At 34.1% G+C, this 12,683-nt stretch overlaps 1 protein-coding gene and 1 long non-coding RNA gene across 6 annotated transcripts in view; one reads left to right on the top strand and one right to left on the bottom strand.

The window, feature by feature from the left end:
• Positions 1-12,683, top strand: part of LOC147832892 (uncharacterized) — a 599,182-nt gene that overhangs the window by 229,811 nt on the left and 356,688 nt on the right. The gene's annotated exons all lie outside the window — the stretch shown is intronic.
• Positions 1-12,683, bottom strand: part of lekr1 (Leucine-, glutamate- and lysine-rich protein 1) — a 268,106-nt gene that overhangs the window by 237,596 nt on the left and 17,827 nt on the right. For all 5 annotated transcript variants that reach the window (XR_015515142.1, XR_015515141.1, XM_087293331.1 and 2 more), the window contains exon 3: positions 9,133-9,347. Coding sequence is in view for 3 of the 5 variants with exons in the window: in XM_087293331.1 (XP_087149457.1) it covers positions 9,133-9,347 (215 nt within the window). In the remaining 2 variants the exon portion in view is untranslated. The remainder of the gene's footprint in view (positions 1-9,132; positions 9,348-12,683) is intronic.

The following is a 12,683-nucleotide window of genomic DNA, read 5'->3' as shown; positions in this document are numbered from 1 at the left end:
AATATTTCCTGTTTTGTCTGGTCAACTTTATTTTATTTGTAAATATACATCATTTTCTGCCATTCAGACCTGCAACACATTCCAGAAAAGTTGGAACAGGAGCCGTTTAGGACTAGTAATCATGTAAACTTGTTAAATAACAATATGATTTGAAACAAGTGATGTCAACAGGTGACTGTAATTATGATTTGGTACAAAAGCAGCATTAAAGACAGCTCTAGTCCTTTACGAGCAAAGATGGGCCGAGAATAGCCAGTTTGGCAACGAACAGGTGAGAAAATGACTGAAATATTTAAAAACAATGTTTCTCAAAGAAAGTTAGGATATATTTCGATATTTAACTTTTAACAGTGCAAAACACAAATAAAAGACTAATGAATCTGAAGGAATTTCAGTGCTAAAAGGACAAGGTTGCAAGCCTAAGCTGAACTACTGTGACCTTTGATCCCTCAGACGGCACTGCATCAAGAATTATCATTCATCATATAAGCGATATTACCACATGGGCTCAGGACTACTTTGACAAACCTTTGTCAAGTACCACAATACATAATTACATCCAAACGCCAGTGAAAACTGTACTGTTGCCCACCTTAAGAATTGTTTGCTAGAAGAATGAGACAAAATTACACCTGAAACACTTCATCACTTGGTGTTGTCAGTCCCAAAACGTCTTTTAAGTGTTGTGAAAAGGAATGGTAACATTACAAATAAATTATGAAAAAATATGAATTCAGAGATACAATATTGATATATAATCGTAAAAGCAGAGCAAAGAGCAGACTTTGTTCTTGTTTCAGAAGTCGACCACATGCCTTTGGTAAATGCACAAGGCCAATATGTGCACGCTTTTGCCCACTGCTCTGTCGTGTCAGGAGGACTGGAATGTGCTGGGTATGAATGAATCAGTGGGGGCTGATCTAGAAGCACGACTGCTGTGCTGTTTGGTTTTTCTCGTGAGCTTCCATGGACAACGTAACCTGCTATTATTATCAGCACCAGCGGGAGGGAGTGCAGAAATAGGAGCCACGATCACACACTCGCTTTGCACCTCTCTCCCCATTCTCTGCATTTCTGTCTGTGCTAAGCTGCGAAGGTGTAGGTGTTGAGAGGTTTATTTTTGATTGCCGTGGTTGTATAATTATGTCTGGCATTCGCGTCAGCTGGGAGAAAGGACGTACGCATTCACGTTACTCCCACAGTGACTCACGAGGGAAACCAGAGCTGAAAAGTTCAGGGCATGAGGAAATATTCACAAGTACGCAAATAGATGTTCACAAAGACCTCACACTGACACTTGCATTCACACACAGGCCATCATCAGGGGCACGGAATTCCTGGAGCTGATTAAGGTTCCTTAGGCCAGGGATTCCCTTTTTTATTATTACTTTTATGAACAAAAATATTTATATAAAGCACCCTGTGATTTTATTTTATTCTTTATTAATTTTCCTTAATGATAATAAGCTAAATAAATTGGTTAATGTTCTTATGATATGTTCATATATAGCGAATATATATTTGTGGAAAGTATTTTATTTTGTGTGTATATATATATATATATATATATATATATATATATATATATATATATATATATATATATATATATGTGTGTGTGTGTGTGTGTGTTACAATTATTATTTTAATTGGTTATTAATTTAATTATATATATATATATATATATATATATATATATATATATATATATATATATATATATATATATATATATATATATATATAAGGAATGTCCCGATCCGATATTGATATCGGAAATTCGTCCGATATCAGTCCAAAAAACTATAACGGACTGTGTTAAAAATCTCCGATATAAGCAGTCCGATACTCTCTAAACTCCATTACAGCTATTCTATCCAGCAGCGTCCAGAGCCAGCGTGCAAAGCCCAGGTGATCACAACACTGCTTGCTAGCAAAGTCTCTAAGAGATAACATGCTCTTCACACTAAGTTATGGTGTATTACGATAGAAATCTATTGTGACGGTAGCACACGCTGACGCTAGCAACAACGACACATCTCTAACGTTACTGGTTTATTTACTTCACGTCAAACGATCTTTACATTGTTTTGCATAAGGGTGCTAAGCAACATAAGGCACAGAATGGTGACGTAGCACACATCGTGCAAGCCTCAATTCGGTCATGGCATATCGTGGTTCATCTAGTGTGATACCTAATTCATCACCAGCGCTTCCCACACTTAAGACTTTACCTCAGCGGCCCGGTTCTGTGTGTGTGAGAAAAGTCTCCGCCACAGACTCGCGGGCTCTGCTGCTGCAGCAGACCCACAGAGACGCGCTGGACACCTGCTCTGACTTTAGCTTTGAAAAGAGCGCGAGGACAAGCGGGACATTACCTTTTTCCCGGCCATGTCTCCTATTTGGGACTTAAAAATTGCATTCAGCCAAGATTTCTAAAGCGTCGAACATGTCCCGGATTCTGCTTTCTTTAGCTGCGTTTCTACATTATTTTATAAGCAAACTTTCAATCTCAATCTTTTAGCAGCACCAAGACAAGAGAGGGAGCAGATTTGACCTGTCAGTGGTGCACATGGATAGTAGGAGTGAAATGGTGGATTTATTATTCTTTATTTTATTTTTTTACTTGAACAGTCTGAAAGGAAACAGTGTTATGTAAAATGCTAAACATTTTTGTTGTTTTCATTGTCTGTTAAACTAGAATAAGAAATCATTCTGTTGCTGATGGTCATTACAGTTTAAAAGAAAGAATGATATTACTTTTGGGGCAGAAGGAAAATTTTATTGGAGACATTCCCATGTTTAACTCTTATTTAAAAAGCCCAGAAAGATAAAGTGCTCTGATAAACAGTGTCAGCTTTGCACATCAGTTTGCAGTTATTTATATTGTCTAATTTTCCCATGTGGGCAGTAGGGTGGAATCTGTGCAAATATGCAAATATAATGAATTTTGATAAATAAAATATTTTTTAAAAATCCCATTATTTCAAGTGCTGTGGAGAAAAGGTGTGTTTCAATCTAGCCTCTGCAAGCACTTTTATGTTTAATATAATATGTGCAATATATATTATTATAAAATTAATAATGTTTGGGAACATTTATACAGCCATAATCTTCTTATGATACAAACACAGATGAACTGAACTGAACTGAACACTGAACCTTTAGCAGTATTTCAATTAACAATATTTTTTTCTTATGTTTCTGCTCTCAGCAGTTTCTACTCTTTGCTGATGGTAAAAAATGAACAACTGAAGTGACCTTTAATTTAGCATTATTTTTGTTTATTCAATAAAATATTTTTCAGGGTCTTAATATTTATTCTTTAATTCTTTTTATATATTCTTATGTAAAAGGTTCACATTTATGCAACCAATAGTTAATAAACTGGTTGTTTTTTCCATACTTACTGTTGCAGACTTGTTCTCAGTTTGATCTAGCCTTTCATACATTCGACTCAACAAAATAGGTAAAAATAAAGTATTCATAATTTGTGCTGATATCGGATTTATATCGGTATCGGTATCGGACTGATGGCTGCAATATCGGTATAGTTTCGGAAGTAAAAATGTTGTATCGGGACATCCCTAATATAAATATATAAATATAAATATATATATATATATATATATATATATATATATATATATATATATATATATATATATATATATATATATATATATATACACACACACACACACACACACACACACACACACACACACACACAGTTGAAGTCAAAATTATTAGCACCCCTGAATTATTATCCCCCTGTTGAATTTTTTTAAATTTCTGTTTAACAAAGAGCAGATTTTTTTTTCAACATTTCTAAACATAATAGTTTTAATACCTAAATTTCTAATATATATATATATATATATATCATAATATGACGGCAAATAATACTACATGTTTACTACTTTTTTTTTCAAGACACTTCTATACAGCTTAAAGTAACATTTAAAAGCTTAACTTAGTTAATTAGGTTAACTAGGCAGATTAAGGTAATTAGGCAAGTTATTGTATAACGATAGATTGTATAAAAATAGCTTGGAGAGGTTAATAATTGTCCCAAAAAATGGTGTTTAAAAATTAAAAGCTGCTTTTATTTTAGCAAAAATAAAACAAACAAGACTTTCTTTAGAAGAAAAAATATTATCAGACAAACCTTAAATTCCTTGCTCTGTTAAACATCATTTGGCAAATATTTAAATAAGAAGAAAAAATTCAAAGGGGGCTAATAATTGGTTGATAGTCGTGCAATATTTTGCAATATCAGAACTTGTACAGTCTCCTCACCCTTCTCCGCCCACTCCGCACACACTGAGTAAGAGCAGATCAATAAACTCACATTTTGACATGTTGCAGCTGTTGGACAACATATTGTACTTTAGAGGCTTTTTAGCCGATAATGTAGTTGTTTAGATTGCAATTTTGCAGTTTATTTATATGGATAGTGCATATTTTACATATTTATAATTTCTGAGACGGCATGTCAGCATCCACCAGCATGTCACTGAGCAGAGCAAAGATGGTTGACATTGTCCATCCACAAGGTAGTGCTAGAGACCGCATAATGAAACTCATAATAAGGAGAAAAGATTGTCGTAATTTTAAACAACAGCTAATCAAAACATTATAAAATTGTTGAGTGACATTCCAAGTTGATCTCTCTCTTTTTAATGTTGCAGTGCTGTATTTATACCATAGTAATTGTAGTGTATTGAGTGTGAGATGGGACTCGCATATCAGGAATGTATGTATTTTTGTTGGCCACTCTTTGTATAACTGAGCTACTTTTTGTTTGGTCAACTGTTTGTTTCTAATGAGTCTCCTGTTTCTGATACTGCAAACTAGTTCAGCAAACAGAAAGAAATAAGAAATGCCTGCGTGTGTTTAGCGAAAAACGCAACAACAATCTGGTAGTGATTGCATTGCTTTGGCTTTTTTGGGGTTGATTTATTTTGATATCCCGATTGCAACAGAGAAATACTGAGAAATCTCCCTAGACTGATGCCATTTCAAGCCGTTCAGCCTTATAATCTTAAATTGTCAGCAAAATCATCTAGAAAATCAATCAAATACTAGCTCTAAAATAAGTTGGTAAATTAGTAATGGCTTCTGCTGTTCTGATGTCAGCTGCAGATGTGGATGAATGGCGTAAGAAAGTAGTTCCTCATACAAAATGTTTTTTAGACTCTCGTGTTTAATTTTCTTTTTTCTAAACATGATTATGTAGTCGAACTGTTGTAAACACAATATCACACTCGTAGCAGTGGGACACAAATGCATGCCTCCCACCAGTGGCGATATACAGCCTTATCGCACTGCTACGATATATGAGCAATATCACACGAGTAGCAGTGCGATATAGCTGTATATCGGCACTGGTGGGAGGCGTGCGGCCTCGTGCCATATATATATATATATATATATATATATATATATATATATATATATATATATATATATATGCTTTAAAAATATAAATAAAAAAATTAATTATTTATAAATAAATAAAAAGTTAAAAGTTAAAACATAAAAATCAAGGTTTAATTGACTTTAAATTTTATTTATTTATTTATGTGAAGGAATATCATAATAGTATGATCGAAAGTTATTAAAATATCTAAAATCAAAATTACAATGTATTTATTTTCATTGTATTTTTTATCATGACAAATACAAAAACATTTTAGAAATTACATTTTATAAGAAATAAAGGGGCTTAAAATATTCTGTAATCAAGAAAGAATGAAAAAGAAATTTGCTTCTACTTTCGCAACAAGTCATAAAAGGTTTGCCAATCTGGATTTTAATCCTAACTAGTGACAAATAATAATCCAGTAAAGCATAAGTGCTTAATTCAATGTGATAAGTATTTAATTATCTGATTTTTAATACAATTTCAGGATTTTATACCTCTGATGTTGGTAATAATTTAAATATTAAAACATACATTTTAAAATGGTTAAATTTTATTTATAAATAATGTGCAGTTTTTGTTTATTATGGTTATTGTGTAAATTAAAAAAAAAAAGAAGCTTTGGTATTACAACACAAATATCTAACATGAGGGGACATGTTCTGGACAATATGGGGCCTTACAATAAGAAAAAAAACTGTTCTAGGGTAAAGAAGAGCAAAAGAGGAAGTTCACCCTTTAAAATACTATCTTGGCTATATATAGAGGGTCTAAAGACATCTACAAACATACACATCTACACATCAATATATACAGTATGTTTTTAAATCACATGACCAACATATTCAATTGAATTTTTCACTCACGGTCTGGTTTACTAACGTGTTTGACTAGCTAGGATTATGTACTGTATGAATTTAAAGTGTAGCACTATAAATGCTCTGGTTAAGAGATGGGTGGATGCCATGAACTGAAAGCCTGAATGTATGTTATGCCGTAGATGTAAGATTTTCTAGATCAGTGAGTTTATATATTCTAGCCTGTGGGTGCTTAACCACTTTGCAGCAGGTGACACAAAGAGCACCATGAGAAGCAAGAGCAAAATTGGTGGTATAAAATCCTAGTTCCTCTGCAGCACTGACAGGTTATAGAATCAAATTACACTTCAGGGGGGTTTGATGGTTTGATATAACATTGATTTAGTCTTTCTCTTTTCTGTAAGTTCCCATTGGTGGTTTACTGCTGTATGAAGAATGATTTTACTTTGTAAAGAAATGTGAATAGTGATTGTCAATTCAAAACCAACTATTGTTCTGTTGCAACACCGGCTCATTCTGAAAACATAGTCCTGCATACGTTTCTGGAGACCGCGAATTATGTAGCCGGAGGTATGTATGACTGCATTTCATTTCTTTAAGGGAACACGATGGGGTGGTATGATGCTGTTCCTTTTGGCGCTTACCGACTGACCGCTTACCTCCGTGTAGAGGGCCTTCCCACCACAACAAGTTTGTCTAGTTAGCTCATTGTGTACGTTGGTGGACTTAATGCGCAGAGAGGAGTTGACCGCGATGGCGAGGATGACGACAACAACCGGTTTCGATCCGGGGAAGGATGGTTCCAGAAATCAGGTAAGATTAAAATAAATAAATAAAAAATAATAAAGCGAACGAGTAAACAACAGGGTGAGAATGCGGAAAACGTGGTAAAAGACGAGGGCTTTTCTATTTCTGGACGGCTTTTGCAAATCATTGGTTGGGTTTACAGAAGTAAGCAGGCGGGCAGGTCAATCGGTAAAATTGGTTTGGTTAAGGGCAGGGCTTTTCAATTAATTTGTCATGGGGGCCGGTTCATGAAAAGCATCACTTGACTTGCTATATGAGTGATGACACAACTACATATAAGAGCTCATACGCTGTATTTGTGTAAAGACACCCACATTGGCTTTTTCTATATTAAAATGTTAATATATTGTATTTTAAAACAACTGCATTGTAAAATTTTACTTTTTTTTTTTTTTTTTTTACAAACATTCAAATGTTGTATTTTGCACAACAAAAGCAGTGCATTGCTAAAGTAGGCTTCTGCTACATTCAGACACATTCATATGTTATGTTTTGAACAGCATTACAATTAATGATGAATGGTCCACGGGACCATGTTTTCAGAATAAGCCTGGGTGGTTTTGAAGTATTATGGGTGAAATTTGAAAGCCCAAAACCAATGCTGGGGAAAGTTACTTATGAAATAAATTACAATATTGAGCTACTCACCAAAAAAGTAACTAGTTGTGTTATTTAGTTACTGTGGTGAGGGGGCGTGGCCGAGAGCTATGGGAACGGAATGAGGCCACCGTGTAAGTGGCCGCCTGTGATGCGCACCAGCCTCGAATCCCACGGAAGGAGCTCTGGACTATAAGAGGAGGAACGATGGCAGAGGAAGCCGAGAGAGGACCGGGCCCAGGCATATTGTTTTACTTTTGCTTTCAGTTTGATGGCAGTCTCCATGACGAGCTGCCGTCCCTGTTATTAATAAATAATTTAAAACCGCGTCGGTTCTCCGCCTCTTTCTTCCCGGCGGCCAAAGGGCCGTAAACTTCATTACAGTTACTTTTTATGGTAAAAAAGGATATTTTCTGCTTTTGAAGGTATTTTTGTATACATTTTCTGATCTGGCTGAGGCTTAATCACTTTCAGAACTTTGCTCTTTTTTTTTAATAGGAGTTAACAACACACTGTATAACCTTTATTTACCTTTAAAAAATAATGTAGGATAATGTCATCTTCAGAGAACTTCCTGACCCTAGAGCTTTACATGGCGTATATATAATTAATGAATGTTTAAACCAATGTGTTTGCTGCTTTTGCAATTTTTGTCTTATTAAAGTAAAATCAGTGTCCATTCAGATAATCCTCTTTTCCTTTTCTTCAGTGCGCTCAAAATAATGAGGATATTTTAATCGCAGAATTGTAGGGCTTTGGCGTCTTCATATCTATCTGTTCCTGCAGTCTCTCATTGTGTGTGGGATTTAACACAGCTACATTCATTTTCATTTAAATTTTTATAAGCAAATTAACTCAACTAAAAACGATAATGATAATGGTAATGCATTACAAAGTAATAGTATTACATAACTTGCATTAATTTTAATGCGTTACTCCCAACACTGCCCAAAGCACAGCTCTTAAATGAGCCAAAACATACAATCTGACCTCTGAAAACAATCAGAAAACATCTTGTGATGCCAAAATGAATGTCATGCGTCACAGATGCAGTACACTCAAAAAATGTTTGCTACTTGTTCTAAGTACTTACAGAAAATGAGCTGAAACAACAAAATTTCTGAGATTTTTTGGAAGAATTTAATTTTGTTATGTTCAATCAGCTTAAATCAAGTTAACAAATGTAGAGTTAACTAAATTGATATGTGTGGGGACAATGTAAATGAATTGTTTGGAACCATGCATTATTTTAAAATGTACGTATGCCTAGGCGAAATATTGATTAAATAAAGCAGAACCAAGACAAAGGTTGATAGTCCAGATCTGTCTATAACATTTTTAAAGGCAGCTCGCGTGGCACACACCCTGTTTAAAACCATTAAATGTCCTGTTAAATGAAATTAAATAAATTCTGTCTTATATTTGTGTGAGGATCGTCTGATGTGTGCAGGCAAGGAAGCTGTGACAGAAACTGAAACTCACGTTTGCTCATGTTGAAGCACAGATGCTTTCAGCTCCTCCAGATGACTATGAGCTTCCTGGAGCTCTATTCTCAGGGTTCTTTCTCTTTCTGCACTTCCTCTCATCTGCTCCAGCTCTCTCTCAACTTCCCGCAAATGCTCCTGCAGACGTTGAAACTCGTGCAGAATCAAGTAACTCACACCGCAGTAGCGACAGGCTTTCTCTGTATGATCCATCTGAAGACAAACACAAAGAAAAACACAAATTACAGATCACCAATATTAAATCTATCTATCTATCTATCTATCTATCTATCTATCTATCTATCTATCTATCTATCTATCTATCTATCTATCTATCTATCTATCTATCTATCTATCTATCTATCTATCATCTGTCCATTCATCCAACTATCCATCTATCTACAGTATCCATCCATCCATCCATCCATCTATTACAGTAAACTATTTAATCAGTTGCCTACTTACCTAAGTACCTATATGATCCATGTAAACATCCTTAGCTTCCTACAGGCTTATGAATCCATCTATTCATTTACTTACTTACCCATTGACCTATCTATATGCAGTGCATCCAGAAAGTATTCATAGCGCTTCAATTTTTACAGCATTATTCCAAAATGGATGAAATTCATTTATTTCCTTAAAATTCTACATACAATAGCCCATAATGACAATGTGATTATGGAATATTTCAGGTTTTTTATTTGTTATAAATTTGCAACAATTTCAAAAAACCTTTTTTTCATATTGACATTATAGGGTATTGTGTGTAGAATTTTGAAAAAAAAAAAAAAGATTTTAATCCATTTTGGAATAAAGCTGTAACAAGAAACAATGTGAAAAAGTGAAGCGCTATGAATACTTTCTGGATGCACTGTATCAATCTGTTTATACAACATCTATCTATCATCTATTTAACCATCTACCAATGTCCCTACGTGCCTACCATCAATTCATCTACTTATTTATTCTCCCCACTAGACATATGCCAATATTCAGTAATTCAACTTTTCATGATAATGAACATGCACAAATTTTTTTTCTGTGGGCAATTCTAAATACCTGTAATTGCTTATTATTATTATTATTATTATTATTATTATTATTATTATTATTATTATTATTATTATCTATAGATACCAAAACTGTCAGTAATAAGTAAAATTAGTCATTGATTGCATTTGATGTCATTTGCTTAATCATACAAGTCGGTTTTGTACACTGTTGCACATCACTGAATCCAGTGGCAGGTTTATAATGATCTTCTGGGAATGACAAACAACCAAGCCTTGCCACTCCTCCCCGGTGTGAAAGAGACCTGTCAGAGTGCAAATGCCACACCAAAGCCCATGAAAACCTTGCTCTGAACTGCACAATGCTGCCGACGTGTTTCTCTGTGACAACAAGCAGAAACGAACAGAAGAGGTCACATACTGTAGTTTCATTTTTGTGTGTGTGTTTGTGTGTGTGTGTGTGTGTGTCCAGCCTGAGTTTCTGTTAGGCTTACTGTAAGTGATCATGTGTTTAGCAGGTCGAGCTCACAGCTGTGTGTTCCAGTCAGCTTACTCTAAAGACTTGACTTGTTTTCATTATTAGATCTTATGAAAAGAGAAGTGATAAAGAGATGAGATGAGATGTCATTGCTGAGCTCGGAAGCCGAGTGATTTATTTGTATTCATGCTCTCAAGCAGTCGTTTTCAACCTTTCATTCAGTGTCATTTACAGTATATATGGAAAACTTCTGATGTCTAGAGGTACGATTTTCCACTGAAAAGTGCTGGGTTGCACAAAATCAGCCTGTGTTGGGACAACTTGAAGAAAATAAGTTAATTTATTGTTTATATATATATATATATATATATATATATATATATATATATATATATATATATATATATATATATATATATATAAATATAAATGTAAGCAGATTAAGCATAAAATAATCAAGTTGTCATCATCAAAGTAACTCAAGAATTGTGTTGTTTCAGCTTAGATTAAATAAGTAGTTTGAACAACTAGCTATGTAAGATCAAGTTGTGTAAGATTATTATGAGTATTAGTAATATTAGTAGTATTCTAACTGCACATTTAGCTTAATAATCGGAGACATCATTTAGGACAAGCCTTATATTTTTAAGGTTTTATTTTATTTGTGATATCTTGTTTTAAGTTTGCCTACACTTGATTACACTAACAGTATACTTGTGCTTTAGCGACATATTATTAAAGAGCTGGGCGACACAGTAGGTAGTGCTGTCGCCTCACAGCAAGAAGGTCGCTGGGTCAGTTGATGTTTCTGTGTGGAGTTTTCATGTTCTCCCTGCATTCGAGTGGGTTTCCTCCGGGTGCTCCGTTTTCCCCCACAGTCCAAAGACATGCAGTACAGGTGAATTGGGTAGGCTAAAATGTCTGTAGTATATGTGTGTGAATGAGTGTGCATGGATGTTACCCAAAGAAGGGCATCCGCTGTGGCGACCCCAGATTAATAAAGGGACTAAGCCGAAGAGAAAATAAATAAATGAATGTATTAAAGTGTAAACTGTATATTCAATTGTTTTGCTACAATAAGCTTCAGTGTATTTTGAGAAAGGGTAATAATTTTGCAGTTTAATTACACTTGCTGGCAAAAGTCTTGTCACCTATGCAAGTTTTAGGAACAACAAATAATAATGTGACTTCTAGTTGATCATTTGGTATCAGAAATGGCTTATATGAAAGACAAAATATATATTTTACTAAAATAAAATATGATCATGCCTTGATTTTTAATTATTTAATTAGGACAGTAAAAACTGACTTTACATACTGTATTTGAGATGATTGAAATGCCGTTCAACAGATGATCAGGAAAATCTAAAATCTACAACTTTTCCAAATGACCAACTACAAGGTATATATATATATTAATTAAATAAGACTTCCGCTGGCACAGCTCTGCAGCGACACGGGCTCGTGCTTGTGTTTTATATATTTATATTTATATACGGTCTTATTCTGTAAATAATGTATGTTCTTAACTGTTTGTTCTTAATTGTTTTGTTTTATTTATTTTTACTGTCTGTTTAGACAATGTTGTAGCACCTTTTATGCCCAAGACAAATTTCCTCTCGGGGACAAAAAAAGTTAAACCTAAACCTAAACCTATATATATATATATATATATATATATATATATATATATATATATATATATATATATTGTTACAACTGGGATCAACATCAAGACTTTTGTCAGGTAGTGTACTGTCATGTCTTAAAGTGTGGACAATGTGCATGTACATTTGATTTAATTAATCGATTTTGAATTTCTATTTAAATTGAATTTCTTGATTTAACTGGTACACTAATGTTGTTTTAAGTATTGTTTAATTGTCTTGGCTCATTTGAATACAGAATGGAATTACCCTGCTGCATAACTCGTTCTAAAACCTTTTCACACCAAATAAGCTATTAACAAGCTAGGTTGAAGATAATTTACTAATTACCCTGCTTGGAATAAGTGTCATAATGCTTGTTTTAAGAAATTCCTTTTTTTACTAGTGCCTG

This window comes from Danio rerio, chromosome 18, assembly GCF_052040795.2.
Source record: "Danio rerio strain M-AB ecotype USA chromosome 18, GRCz13ab, whole genome shotgun sequence".
In the NCBI taxonomy this organism is placed as follows: Eukaryota; Metazoa; Chordata; class Actinopteri; order Cypriniformes; family Danionidae; genus Danio; species Danio rerio.
The sequence above is the reverse complement of the archived record's forward strand: the minus strand, read 5'-3'. Positions and strand labels throughout refer to the sequence as shown.